A 14,354-nucleotide genomic window follows, 5' to 3' on the forward strand; every position below is an offset into this window, starting at 1 on the left:
GAAGGACCACGTGGAGGTCGGTGATCGCCTGTTGGTTACAACCTCAATGAACAGCCAGAATTTATTTGGCATCAATCTGGCCGAGCACCTTTCCCAACCCCACCCCCCCACCAAAAAAAAAAAACCAATAACAAAATGAGGCACCATCACTCTGATGGTAGAATCAACTAGGGAGTTTACAGAACACCTTACCTGCACTGTCTTGAGAAACAAGGATGTGGGTGGGGTCTACAAGTGGCAAATTTGATCGACGACGTAAAATGCCGCAATATTTTTTGTCCAAATCCTGCTAAACGGAAGGGTTTTAAAAGTGATAAAAAGGCAATTTGTGTTCTGCACTGTTCGAGTATACAATTCAAATGAAATAAAATAAGGATTTTAAACGTCCTTAAAAACAGTAAGTTTCCTGTTTTGAATGATTTTCAATTTCGCTTGACTGCCAGACAGGCAGAGAGGGTAAAACATTATCTCACTCGTCTCTGCAAACGTGCGATCGGGACAAATTCAGAGCTAAAGTAATGTTAATCTACAGGTTTGTTTTCCGATTCATGCTCAAAAATATAACAATCCATTGAAATCTAGTTGCTCCTCGATCATAAACTGAAGTTTGTGGATGGGCAGACAGACAGAAGTGGACCAATATTGCTGAACCCCACTTTTCGCTTGCTGAGCAGGGTAGCAACAGGTGTCCAGGAAACATCATTACTCGACTTCTGTGAATAATTAACAACCTTGAAAACAATCGGCCGATTCATCCATCTTGACCCACCATTTCAATCTTAAATTTTGACCAGGAAGAACCAGAGCACTCACTGGTCTTGCTTGGTTGTAAAATAATTAAAAATGGATCAACCAGCAAATTCATCGATCTCTACCGGACGGTGTGAATAGAAGAGCACGATGTCAGGGTTTGTATTCTGGTCTGCCACAAGTTTGTCATGGCACAAGAGACATTTGTACACAACGCATCAATGTTGGGACCACCAGACTCCCTCAATTGTAAGCATCTCACATGATCTGATCAACACTGTAATGGCCAAACAGTTGGACCCCAAGAGCTTATTTTACGAACCCAAGATGACTGATACAAACACGACATAATGAACAGTAGACAAATAAGAAGATTCAACCAATGCTCCTTGTACCTCACTGTTATGCACACGACATTTATCAAAGTTCACAACTGCCTGCAAAATAATGACTACGGCACCAACTGATGAAGAACACCACCACAACTACTACCACTACCATTCATATAACCACCACCTCAATGTCAAACCTCAGATGATTACTCACCAATGCTCCACTTATCCATACCTGCATGGTGAAAGCGTTCCACGTTCCACTTTGGGTGGATACCACAACTGTCATCAATCTGACATTTCCAGAATCTTTAGCTGTTTGTCAAACCCATCAAATAACATTAGATCTTCCCCAAGCAGCGATACTCGTACATAAATGGCTCAAAGGCTGAAACAACCGTAACACACCTGTGTGTACGAGCTGAACAAGTGACTCTGAATCTCATCCATGGAATCCAGGCCGTACGACACAGTGCCCAGGTGCAGCCTTTTGAATACCATCTCGTTCTGGGTGAGGGTTCCTGCTCAAGCAAACAGGCAAATTTTGACCGAATTAACATTTTCCTGTCGAGCAAAACTTGCTGGCAAACAAATGTATGTTTTAGCGAGCAATTCAACAACCATTACTTTATAGTTCATCTCCCAAAACAAGGATGACCCTCGAATTCCCCTACCCTAAAAACACACCCGTTTTGTCTGACAAAAGGTACACGATGCGTCCAAGTTGTTCAGGGATGGTGCTGGTGCGAACAACTGTGCCAGGGATTTCATCATCCCGCATTATCATCCAGCCAAATGCAACTTTGCCCATGTCCAAATTCACACGCAAGCTACGATTGTGAGGGTGAGGAAACAATGAGAAGTCTCAAAATGGGCGCACAGCTGGGGAAAGGGGGCAGGGCTGGTTGGGGCCCTTGGGGCTGAGGCGGGGGGGGGGGAGAGGGTGGGTGGGGTGCATGGGCCAGGGCAGAGTTGAGGCATGTAGGCTGGGGGAACAAGAGGGGAGAGTGGGTTGCATGTGCATGTTGGGGAGGGGTGCTGGCAGAAGGGGGGGTGTGGATGCGGGCAAAGGTCAGGTGGCGGGGACAATAAAAGATCGCTTGCAGAACCTTATTGGAATGATGTACGAGAAGAGTAGAATGAAGCGAGCCAAATACTGGTACCATGGCCCATCAAATCCCTTCAACGCAACCATGACAGTGGACAGCACCAACACAGCCACAAAGAGCACCTTGGTGAGGCGGTTGACCTCTAAATCAAGCAAACCCACCTGTTGGCACACATACAGATTGAAGGTAGTTCCTTTGTTATTAAAGTAATCAAATAGCTCTTCCATTGGCACAGCTTAATGAGGAAAAGGCATCGATCTACCACAACATACGAAGACGATGAGAACGAGTTTTAGGGCTAAACACCCCTTTTTGGAGGGGGGTTAGGGGAGGTGAGGATGATTGGGATGGAAAACTAAAAACAAAACGATAAAAAACAAACAAACTCCGAGCCTTATTGTGAGGATGTGATGTATTCATGACGCTGCGGGTTTCCTTTCCAGTGTAGACAACCACGCCGACCACCATGCCTGTGTAAAAACAATTAAATATCAACGACAATCACACAATCTAATAGCTAAAGTGAATGTTGTTTTTGTTACTCTGCTGCATATGGTGATGTAACCGGATATTTAAAAGAAACTTTGCGTTTAGATGATCTGTAGCGAGAGGTGGTGAAAGGAAAGATTTTGTACCAGAGGCAACCACCGTGCTCGCCCAGAGCGTGTTCTCAATGCTCAAACTCTCCGATATAGTCGGGTTCACATCATCCTGGAAACCAGAAAATGGTGAAGGAAGGAGTGAAATTACTAATTGTACAAATAATAGCAACAATGACAGCAAATTACTGCGTGGATGAAAGATTAGGGACAGTCACATTAAAATGTCACTGTTGTACAGCATCATAAAAAATGCAGTGGAAGCCCACTTTATGGGGGAGTGTAGGTGAATATTTCTGAACATCTCTTGAAACATGATTGATGTGCAACCACGCAAGTCTTTCAGCGGATTGGTGTCCGATTTACGATGGATAAAGGGTTTATCCTTCACACCAGAGAAGCGATGGGCAAAGAATGATCAGTTTTGTGATCACGTCTTGATGTTTCTACCTAATGATGTCTCAGGACTTGGCAGGATAGCCCAGAGGTAAGTACACTCGCCTCCAAGCTATCGAGCCTGGGTTTGAATCTGGACTCGACTATAAACCGTCTTCCGGCACATGCTGCAAGGGTCCTGACAAACAGAGGGGTGGTGTGGGGAGAGGTGCCTGCCACACATCCACACTGTTTGGATGGCCATTACTTGTTAAGAACTACGTTGTAGCTGGCAGGATAGATATCTACATTAAATATGTATTCTAATCGTTTCAGTCTGCGAAGAAGCACCCATCAACGACTACACTGCTAACCACAGTCAGTCAGTCTACATCAGCTTTCGAAGCCTTTGTTGGTAAATTGCCAGCCAAGCTCAACCAACCAACCACACGCACGCACGCACGCACACACCACCCTTAGGAGAAAAAAAATCAATCCACGGACGCATTTATACCTCCTTGGTGGCCATCAGTGTGGAATGGATTCCCCTCAGAAGACGAGCTGGCAGGCTGAACCCTCTTGCTGTTTCTTAGGCAAGGCTATGTATCACAAAGTCGGCTATCCCTCTGATGGATATCAAAATTGGGGACAGATCTGCTTTCAGCTGGTAGATGTTAAAGATGCAGCTGTCTGTCTTTCATGAAGAGTAGGTGCAGCATTGTTGGGCACCCTGAACAAAGTCCAAATTCCTGCCCCAAACAGTTCCAATTGAATAGCAAGCTGCTTCATAAAAGACCTCACACAGTACCTTCTGTGAAGAGCCCCAAAAGTGGGATTGAGGCCATTGAAGGTGGTACAGTAGTTACACGAACAACCACCTTCAATAGCCTCAATTAGTAGTCGGAGTGGTGGTAGTAGTCGTAGATTATGGCTCAACAGGAACTGCAAATCGATGTTATTTTTTATTTTGGGGTTATTTATTTGTTTATTTATTCGTAAGCAGCCTATGGCTGCTTGGCTGCATCATTTTCTGGGGTGCGGTGATGTGGCTGAGGCAATATCCCATTACCAGCATGCTGCTACTCATTTTGACGACCTCGGAAGGATGACGGGCTGAGTCAACCCACCTGGTATTACTTTAACAGCCCGACAGGGGCTTGAACTCAAGACCCTCGGATCTTAAGTTAGCCACCTTAACCGTCAAGCCTACTCCAGGCTTATTTTTGGGGTGATGGCATCGTGATGAGTGTGTGTGTGTGTGTGTGTGTGTGTGTGTGTGTGTGTGTGTGTGTGTGTGTGTGTGTGTGTGTGTGTGTGTGTGTGTGTGTGTGTGTGTGTGTGTGTGTGTGTGTGCGTGCGTGTACAGTTTTGGAAGGGGTGGTGTGGAGGCGGTTGGGGGGTCGAGGTGAGAAAGAGAATCTTGGTCTAAAGTTTAGCTCGGTCACATGATTGTACCGAGACTACGTTGCACTGATAAATACCAAAATAGTATCATCTAACAGCAGCTAAGTACCATTATCAATTTTAGCATCTAAAAATTACCAACACCCCCACACCTCTTAGCGGTTAGGTTGGTGGCTTGGGATCCTAGGGTCCTGAGTTCAAGCCCCATTGGCTGCTAAACTAACGCCAGGGGGTTGACTTCGCCTGTCATCCTTTTGAGGATGAGTACCAGTGTAGCAGCCAAAAAGGCTGCACATGAAGGGAAGGGGTATCAACGGATTGATTAAATATGGTGTTGGTGTGGCACAGCCATGATGGGCTGAATGGCCTCCTCATGCGCCTTAATTCCTTAAATTACCAAAAAAATAAAATAAAATTACATTACACCTCCCCTCTTCCCCCCTCCTCGCCTCCCCAAAGAAGGTCATCAAGGAATATCTCCTTTATATCTTTCATTGGACAAGACCTACTGGTACATATGATTGCATAAACCTCACATATTTTATCCCCAGTAGACCAATGTGACAATTCCATATGCAAGTGAGCAAGACAGGGTATTGATACCCGAGTGAAAGTGCCCACGAAGCTGTGGATGTCCATCTGGGGTTTCTCAGCATACACGTTGGCACGAATTGAGACGAGCTCCTGCAGAAAAGAAAAATGCAATGTGAACATACCTGCTCGTAGTAATAAATCCATTTTATCAGTGGTAGATCGACAAAAACTGGGGATTTATTTTGAGAGACTTTGGCACATAAAATGCTGGCAGAAGCATCGATCACAAAGTATAACCTAAAAAACACAAAACTGCCATCCCTCTTACAGAACCCGCTCATATACCCCAACCACAAGAATCTGCATCTGCTGTTCTCTCCTTTCTGGCCTTTCCTTCTCCCATCACCACCACAACTTCCTCCTCTTCCTCCTGAGATCTGTAATATTTTATTGGCTGATAACCTTTGTCTCTATCTGCCAGTACAACTCCTCTGTTTCTCACGAATCGACCTGCTTTCCTCTGCCCTGCTGTTAGTGCTGACCAGTTTGTTCTCCTGTTGGATCACCTCTTCCACAACTCTTGAACTTTGACAAAACAAAAACAAAAACAAAAACCTAGCGATGCAACATGTAGCTGGAAATCTCCAGCATGCTCACCGCGACAGTAGGCAGCCGTTGTGTGCAGGTAACAGCCAGCCGCAGCTTCCAGTCGGTCTCACCATCCAGCTGGTCGGTCCTGATGAAGCACGAGCCTAGAGGCCACGAGCCAATAAGATTTTTTTGTGTTTTATGTTGTTGGTTATTGCCCCCGTCGGAATCAATAATATAACTTAATGATAATCCTTTAAACAGAGAGCAAACAAAGCAGACATAAGTTTTGTTTCCTTGAACGCAAAGGTAACATTTCCAAAGTTGAATACAAATAACTCTCAGCAAGTCAGGACCAGTTTGTTATGAGCAGAGTCATCACAAAACGAATCAGCAAGGCCCAAGTAGATTTCTGCTTTTATTGTCAAAGAGACCCTAGGGAGAGCAAGCCTTTGTTAATGAGCACATTTTACAACCCAATTAGGACCCCTGAAACAAAACTTCGATACAAGCCCAACAACACCAACAACAACAAAAAAACACAAGAGACGCAGAACAAGAAATCGAGGCTCGGCTGTAAGTACGAGGAAAGGCACGCAGAATGGAGAAGGGCCATTAGGCCTTATCTAATGTTACACTGACTGTCATTCCACACTGACACCGTCAATGTCTCCTGATGTGCTCTATGACAATCAGACTTGCATATGAAGTAACGCGATCGTACGATCCCAGTTTGCACCATGTGATCACTCCTTTGCATGAAAAGGCCCAGTCGCTTTATAGGGGAGATGACAATCCAGAGCCTGTACTCCGAGATGATTCCTTTTGTCTCCCTCACGATACTCAATACCAGATGGTGTCTGCCAGAGGGTGGTGGCGGGGGCAGATGACCCCACACTACCATAGTGACGGCATGCTGTGCCACCAAAGGAGGCAGTGGAGCAGGGAAGGTAAAAGTTAGATTTTTTTTTTTTGAGGGCTGCTATTCAAATTTAACCGAAAATGTACGCATTAACAAAGACAAGTTCACACAAGGGAAGAAACGCTGCCATTCTGAATGGCTATAGTTTGTCGTGCATGGCATCACATCGCTACACAGTACAACGGCACTCTAGTACAAGTGTCTGAGACTATTCGTCAGTCTTGATTGACAAATACCACTGTAGTAATCCGAAGATTCACATCATCATTCTAATCCCAAATGCAAATAGTCTTCATACTCATTGCACAAAGGCACAAGGGGGAAGTGCTGACAAATAAACAGTCAGTCAACAATGCGTTTCACTGAAAATTTTAACCAAACCTTCGTGTACCATGGAGGTAAATGGGTTTATATTAGTTCATATGGGAAAACAAGCAACACAGGAAGCTCAGGCAGAGGGAACGGGGGTTTGACCCATCAAAATGGCTTCAACCTGTTCAAAGCAATCGCTCGATTCAGACCTGAGTGGTGCTTGTTGTGGTGGTCACTGCACTCCGTGACAATCTGATTAAATGCAATTCCTGTAAATAAATTCCATTAACAAGGCCAGTAAATGCCATTCATATCAGTCTGATTGTCGTCATGGTGACAACCCCTCACTAGTGCTGAAGGGGACATAGAAATAGCTAAACATAACAAAAGCATTCTTCTCTCAAAGCAAAATGATCGCGGATGATCTTCTTCTTCCGTATGCATCACTGGCTGAGGGCGTGGCTGCGCCGCTGAAGTAGTGCCACCTGTAGGTCAGAGCAGGGATTTGTAGTTGGTCCATGATGCCAGCGATAGATCGCTGACTCTTCGCGAAGGACACCATGGGACCTTTAAACGTTCACCAGCTAATGAGGGCAGACGGAACGCCCAGTTTAACGTCTGTCTAAGGGACGGCACATATATTGATGACTCACCCTGTCTGTGAAACACCAGGATGACAGTTTATAGCTGAGGCAGGATTTGAACCCAGGCTGTACAGCTTAGATGCGAGTTTGCGGTCCTCTTGAGCACGAGGACATCCTACCAGCCCGGTCAAAGATTGGAGCAAAGCAAACGTTCCCAACAGAAATCGAAACAAAGTGCTTGAGCACTCGACACTTGATCGCTTCAGAACAAAATGACATTCCTAGTGGGATTACGATTCCAGCGAGCTACAGGAATAAACTTCACCATGGCCTGCACACAACTTTCATCCTGGAAGTGTGCGCAGGAATGGAATCCTCAACGTTGGTCCGAATTGCTGTGTTGGAAGCAGCGTTACTCGGATGGAAATTCCCACCGCTAAGCTTATCTATAAAACCCGCGCCACAGTGCGATTAATACCCATTCCGAAAGTTTCTCGTGGAGACACAAATGCTGGATCAACCACGTGATCACACAAGGACTGCAGAATTTCACACCAACATTAAAATTTAACGAGTGAGGAACATGAAAGCCATGTGATGCCGGCTGCTTTAATTAGATAAAGAACGAGCTATTTGGTTACAAAAGTTTTTGGGTGAATAATTTATGCCATTTTTTTTTTCGGCCTTTGTGCGTGGGCATGAGTGATCTTGTCAGCACATGTTCCGCACTTCTCTCTCGGGAGAGTTTGAGAACGAGGCCCTGGTGGTCCGACGTGCATCGCTTCCTGCTTCTAACCAGGCGGTGCACGTTTCCCTGGCCACCTCTCATGGCCGATCAGCAAAGTTTGCGTTACATCTCCGACTACCCTACAAACGCACATTTAACTCACCAACGGACCGTCGAGTTAACCAAGACACACGAATACCGTCATCGCAGATGTGCCTCCGAAGAGAAGAATCATTGTGAATGTCAAAGACTCATTCCATGAACCTTTATCAGAGACCACGACTATGAGTAAATACAACGTTGATAAATTGCAACTTGAAAGATTTTTTTTGCTTCAAATGCGATTGGACATCAACTCCACTAACTCTCTACACATAGGCCTCTTTCAGACCATACTGCTCCATAAAGCTGTTAACAATACTCAAAAGTTTATAAATCAAGAACACCATTTCCCATACCGTCAGCAATCTTCTTGTATTCTTATTGTCATCTTGTGTGGATGGACGATTATGTATGATCACTGCAACTCCCAGCCAAGGAGCTTATCGGCAGAAACAAGAATATTTGGTTATGGTGGGGGTTTCACTGAAGACTCCAGAATAATGGAGAAGTCTTGGTTCATGGTCTAAGATTGGTTTATTTATGAGCGTGATGTCGGACAAAAGAGGAGACAGAAAGAAGAGTTCAACCAAACAGGATGGGACAACATGAAACAAATTCACAAAAGGTGTGCCAAATGAGCTCGTTCTTCGTCACGATGATGTCTGCATTCTTCCTTAGCACTTTTTATTTACTTATTTTTTCCATAGGACAGCTTGAAGATATTTCATTATGGACAGACAAAGGAAGGAACTACAGTCAAGGTCGTCAAGGACTCAATCGTTGCGTGCCGACGCTAACAGGTTTCAAATTACGTTCATCACGAAACAGCTCTACAGGCCACTCATTTGAACAATGCACTGAAGAACAGAGAGCATAAGGGCCGGGAGCATCAATTAATAGCCCTAAAGAGTCGATCAGTAAACCATTAGGGAGAGAGAGAGAGAGAGAGACAGAGAGAGACAGAGACAGAGACAGAGACAGAGACAGAGACAGAGACAGAGACAGAGACAGAGACAGAGACAGAGACAGAGACAGAGACAGAGACAGAGACAGAGACAGAGACAGAGAGACAGAGACAGAGAGACAGAGACAGAGAGAGAGAGACAGAGAGAGAGAGAGAGAGAGAGAGAGACAGAGAGAGACAGACAGAGAGAGACAGAGAGAGACAGAGAGAGACAGAGAGAGACAGAGAGAGACAGAGAGAGACAGAGAGAGACAGAGAGAGAGAGAGAGACAGAGAGAGACAGAGAGAGACAGAGACAGAGAGAGACAGAGAGAGACAGAGACAGAGACAGAGACAGAGACAGAGACAGAGACAGAGACAGAGACAGAGACAGAGACAGAGACAGAGACAGAGACAGAGAGAGAGAGAGAGAGAGAGAGAGAGAGAGAGAGAGAGAGAGAGAGAGAGAGAGAGAGAGAGAGAGAGAGAGCAGCAATGTGGGAAGCAGAGGTCGGGAGCAAAAAGGTGCTTCATTAATGCAACGTAATTACTGCAGCACCTACTTCAAGGGTTCCTCAACCCGTAAACATCGAGTGCACCTAACTCCGACAGAACCAGAACAGATTATTATCTCAATCAGAACCCACTCATCTCCCTTCACCCTCAATTCTCAATAAAACCATTCCAACGTGCACAAAAATGAGATCTGGAAAAGTGCAGCAAATACAACATACCTGTCTTTTCAGATGTCCTCAGAAAAACCATGTCTGCTGGAACTCTCTGGTTCTGCAAACAGGATAACACAAAATTCTGCAATTTAAAAAACCCGTATGACAACTAACGAACGTTTCACAAACATCAAATGATCAGTTGGATGGGTAGCCGAGCAAAACTACAGCTTGCTCCATACGATCAAAACACGCGATTTTATTTTTGCTTCGTAATAGACACCTAAACGTGTTCATTGCCTTTTGTATTGAAAGACGGCCGTTCAGATGAAACAATTTGTGAAAAGTGCAGAAGCTGCTGCTCAGACAGCAACCACAATCTAATAAAGGAAGCAGTGTAACCCAGTGTCAAGGAACCTCCAAGAATACCGGTCTACTTGCTATCCACAGTCAATTCAGGAATTTGTTCATGGTGTCGGTGATAGCTTGCCTACTCTTCCCGAAGGACACCGTGGGATATTTAATGTCCACCAACTATTGCCAGCGGACGGGATGCCCAGTTTAACGTCCATCCGAGGGACGGCGCACGCATTGATGAATCACCCTGCATATAAAACACAAGAATGGCAGTTTATAGCTGCGTTGAGATTCAAACCCACACTAGACAGCTTCGAGGTGAGTGTGCGTACCTCCAGAGTCTAGACTGTCATACACACCCTGATACACCAAAGTAGAGAGCTGTATATATATACATATATATATACATATATATACATATATATATACATATATATACATATATATATACATATACATACATATATATATACATATACATATATATATACATATACATATATATATATACACATATACATATATATACACATACATATACACATATATATATATACATACATATATATACATACATATATATACATACATATATATATATATATATATATATATATATATATATATATATATATATATATATATATATATATATATATATATATATATATGAAGGTGATCAAACCTCTGCACTTAAAAAGGGAAGAAGTGCAGCAATTGCCACAAAACCTTCAACATGCAGCTCCATATGAGGTTCGACCATCATTCAAACAATTCTGCGACTTTGCGGATTAAGCTTTGTACAAAAAACATGATCAATTGAAAATATAAAGTCCCAACTGTGAAAGCCATACATTGACATTTGTTCAGCCTGCCTTTCCCACACGGATTTTTCCACCCTCACGACGCGATATCACAAAGTACTATGAACCTCAAATTACACGCCCCTTCAACAAAGCCAACAAGCGTTGGCCGCGTACAGAAAGCACTGTTATTGTAAACGTTTTATGGGAAGATCATTTTGCGATTAAAAATGTCAGTGTCAATGCTGCAATATAATTACCCATGGCGTGAGCAGTCCCATAATTACGCCTTGACGGCATTAGATGCATCGTGTAATATCAGAGATAACGGGGGCACAGAATATATTGTTAAACAGAGCGGTGCATGACGGCGCTTGTCAATAGTCATTATGGTTATACCCAATTCAAATGACTCATTGCTATCCGGCCCACAAATCGTGGCTAAAACAATAACAGAACTGTCCCTTTAATCAAAAGCAATTTCTAAAACTCATGTCCGACTCTAATATGACAGGCAAATTAGTGCAAATGTCAATTCGGAATGTCTTTGGTAATTTTAGATTCGTTATTGTTTCCATTAAAACCGTAATTGTTCTGCTAAAATGGAGTCACATTTACAACACGACGGCGAAGCTCCGATGCACAAAGAGAAATAATAAATAAATAAATAAATTTCAGATTGAGTCTCATGTCATAGCAGCAGAAAAAAAGGATTTGGGGTCGAGTTTTTGTTCGTCGTGGAAACGATTTTTGCAACGCACGACAAAACATGTCAAAATGGATAAACAAACGAGACTTCAACCAAACTGACAAAGTTTCACCGCAATGTATTAAAATGATAAACATTCACGAAATACACCCGTTATCAATCAACTCAAGGTGATGACAACGGTTTTACCCAGTTATCAAAAGTCCAATTCGATGGAATAGCTGACAAATGCTATTCGTGGGAATTTCCAATATGACGAGTTGAGGTCATTGCGATGACCATCCTACATTGTAGAACTTTACAAAAAAAAGTTACCAAAATAAAAACTATCCTTTTAAATCAGGTAGAGATAAGCATGCCCTTTAAATATACCATTCATTAAAAATAAATAAAATAAACAAACATTGATGGCTCAGCTCCTTATAACCTCACCTTTTCAACGATGACGAGATCACCAACTTGAATGTCTGAGCTTTTTACATTAACAATTCCTGAAACAACACAAGGAAAGGGACGTTATATTGCAGACAGAAATTCATGTGACCAGGAAGGCTTCACCACAGGTGCTCGGAAGCAACCATGGTACCGTTAAAACAGGGATGAGGAGCGGTGTATGATGGGGTGTGATTATCGAGGCGATGCGGGCTGTTTGCAGAAACCTTGTGTAGTGAGTTTGCTGTACAGCTGAGAATTCATCTCCTTGTCTCGTTTGAATCGCCGAAACTCATCTAGGGCTTCACGACACATCGTCGTGGCCAAAACAAACCCCTACAGGACACACAGGAGAGTGGAAAACTCGAAGCATATACACGTCACTATAGAACTTGAGAGTTGCCACACAAATTCTTAATAAAATAAAACAAATTAAACTACAGCTTTAAGAAAAGCTGTTCTCAATTGGAAAAGACATTTTGTGTTGACAAGATGAGGAGGGGAAGGAAGGAGGAGAAGGAAGGAGGAGGAAGAGAGGAAAATTGGCAGAAATATTATATTGTGTTATACTAACCAGTGGTGACCAGTATGTGTACAAGTAACCAATTTTCAATTCTTGTATAAACTGGGAGCAAGAAACGATGAGGAAGTAAAGATTGAGGAAGAACTTGAACTGCTGGAACAACACCTAAACAAAAGGCAAATAGGAGAAAGAGCAATTAAGGTGCATATGATGATGTGGAAGAGCAGTACCATGACCCAAAATGTTGACACACAAACTCATTTCAGTTGAGAAGATCCATATTTAAACAGAGACACCATCAATTAATATAGCTGTGTAACTATAGCATAGCAGAACAAGGATGTTCGTCAGAAATTGGATTCAAGAGGCCGTAACTTGGTGAACAACCCAGCTACCCAGCTACCCAGCTACACAACCCCATCCGCCACCCACTCTTGCATGTGACAGCTTCCAGGTAACAATCCTCACAAACGGTACTAAAGACAACATACAAAGTATGCTGATAAAAAGGTCATTCTACAGGGTCGCCATAAAGTCTGGAAACATATAAAAATATACATTATAAATGGTTTATAGACATTACATGACAAAACATGATATTGTTGCGGACTCGGGGTCGGGGTGGGGGCGAGAATACCACGAGGGGGGAAGCTACCTCGGGTACCCACCAGACTCTCCGGAATTGCAGGCCGTCGCACATGAATAACTTCGTGATGCGGCGGGTCGTAAATCGACCGTGAACGCCAATAACTCGACCACATGACTTCGGGTCCTCCGTCTAATGAATACTGTTTACCGAATGGTCAGGTCAGGTCAGGTATGGGAGCATGTGCCAGAACAGCGCGTCGCTGCGTCCACTTTCCGCCGGTACTCCAGGGGCCTCCGTCTGGCCATCCCCCAGGCAGATGCCAGGCCCATCCCCATCTCCTTGAGATGATGGTCAACCTGCTGCAACCATGAGGTACGTGGTCGGCCCACTGGCCTCCTTCACTCATGAGACTCCCTCACTGAGAGAATCTGGTGAGCAGGATCAGCGTCAGGAAAACGAGCCACATGTCCATACAGCCGCAACTGACGCTCACGGACTATGCAGGTAACAAATCTCATCCGAGTCTCTCTCAGCAACCGCTCGTTGGACACAAAATCTGACCAGCGATAGCCAAGGATTCTCCGAAGACACCTGGTACCAAAGGAATTAAGTCTCCGTCTCAGATCCTTGGTCAGAGTCCAAGTCTCGCACCCATAGAGCAAGACTGGAAGTACCAAGGACCTGAAGACTCGGACTTTCGTCCTCCCGCACAGGTACCGGCAGCGCCACACCCCATGATCCAGTGAATCCATGATTCCCCAGGCCCGACCCAGACGTCTATTGACCTCTGACTCGCAGCCAGCAGAGACATGAATATCACTGCCAAGGTAAGTGAATCTCTCCACGACCTCAACATCCTCACCACAAACAGACACAGACAGGACAGCAGCATCCAAGATGTCACCGAAAGCCTGGATCTTAGTTTTGACACAAGAAACCCGTAATCCCAGTGGCTCCGACTCCACATTCAGCACCTCGAGGGCCCCCAAAAG

General features: G+C 44.1%; 1 protein-coding gene across 4 annotated transcripts in view; it reads right to left on the reverse strand.

The window, feature by feature from the left end:
* Positions 1 to 1,448: 1,448 nt before the first annotated feature.
* Positions 1,449 to 14,354, reverse strand: part of LOC147023991 (putative phospholipid-transporting ATPase IIB) — a 44,886-nt gene continuing 31,980 nt past the window's right edge. For all 4 annotated transcript variants that reach the window (XM_085890108.1, XM_085890105.1, XM_085890104.1 and 1 more), the window contains 11 exons: positions 12,825 to 12,938; positions 12,478 to 12,586; positions 12,251 to 12,309; positions 10,016 to 10,067; positions 5,761 to 5,855; positions 5,173 to 5,253; positions 2,827 to 2,902; positions 2,585 to 2,661; positions 2,192 to 2,352; positions 1,770 to 1,912; positions 1,449 to 1,603 (listed from right to left, as the gene is read on the reverse strand). In XM_085890108.1, the coding sequence (XP_085746234.1) occupies positions 1,464 to 1,603; positions 1,770 to 1,912; positions 2,192 to 2,352; positions 2,585 to 2,661; positions 2,827 to 2,902; positions 5,173 to 5,253; positions 5,761 to 5,855; positions 10,016 to 10,067; positions 12,251 to 12,309; positions 12,478 to 12,586; positions 12,825 to 12,938 (1,107 nt within the window). In that variant the 3' untranslated portion in view covers positions 1,449 to 1,463. The remainder of the gene's footprint in view (positions 1,604 to 1,769; positions 1,913 to 2,191; positions 2,353 to 2,584; positions 2,662 to 2,826; positions 2,903 to 5,172; positions 5,254 to 5,760; positions 5,856 to 10,015; positions 10,068 to 12,250; positions 12,310 to 12,477; positions 12,587 to 12,824; positions 12,939 to 14,354) is intronic.

Source organism: Eptatretus burgeri, chromosome 7, assembly GCF_056783735.1.
Source record: "Eptatretus burgeri isolate ZD-2024b chromosome 7, Ebu_testis_v1, whole genome shotgun sequence".
In the NCBI taxonomy this organism is placed as follows: domain Eukaryota; kingdom Metazoa; phylum Chordata; class Myxini; order Myxiniformes; family Myxinidae; genus Eptatretus; species Eptatretus burgeri.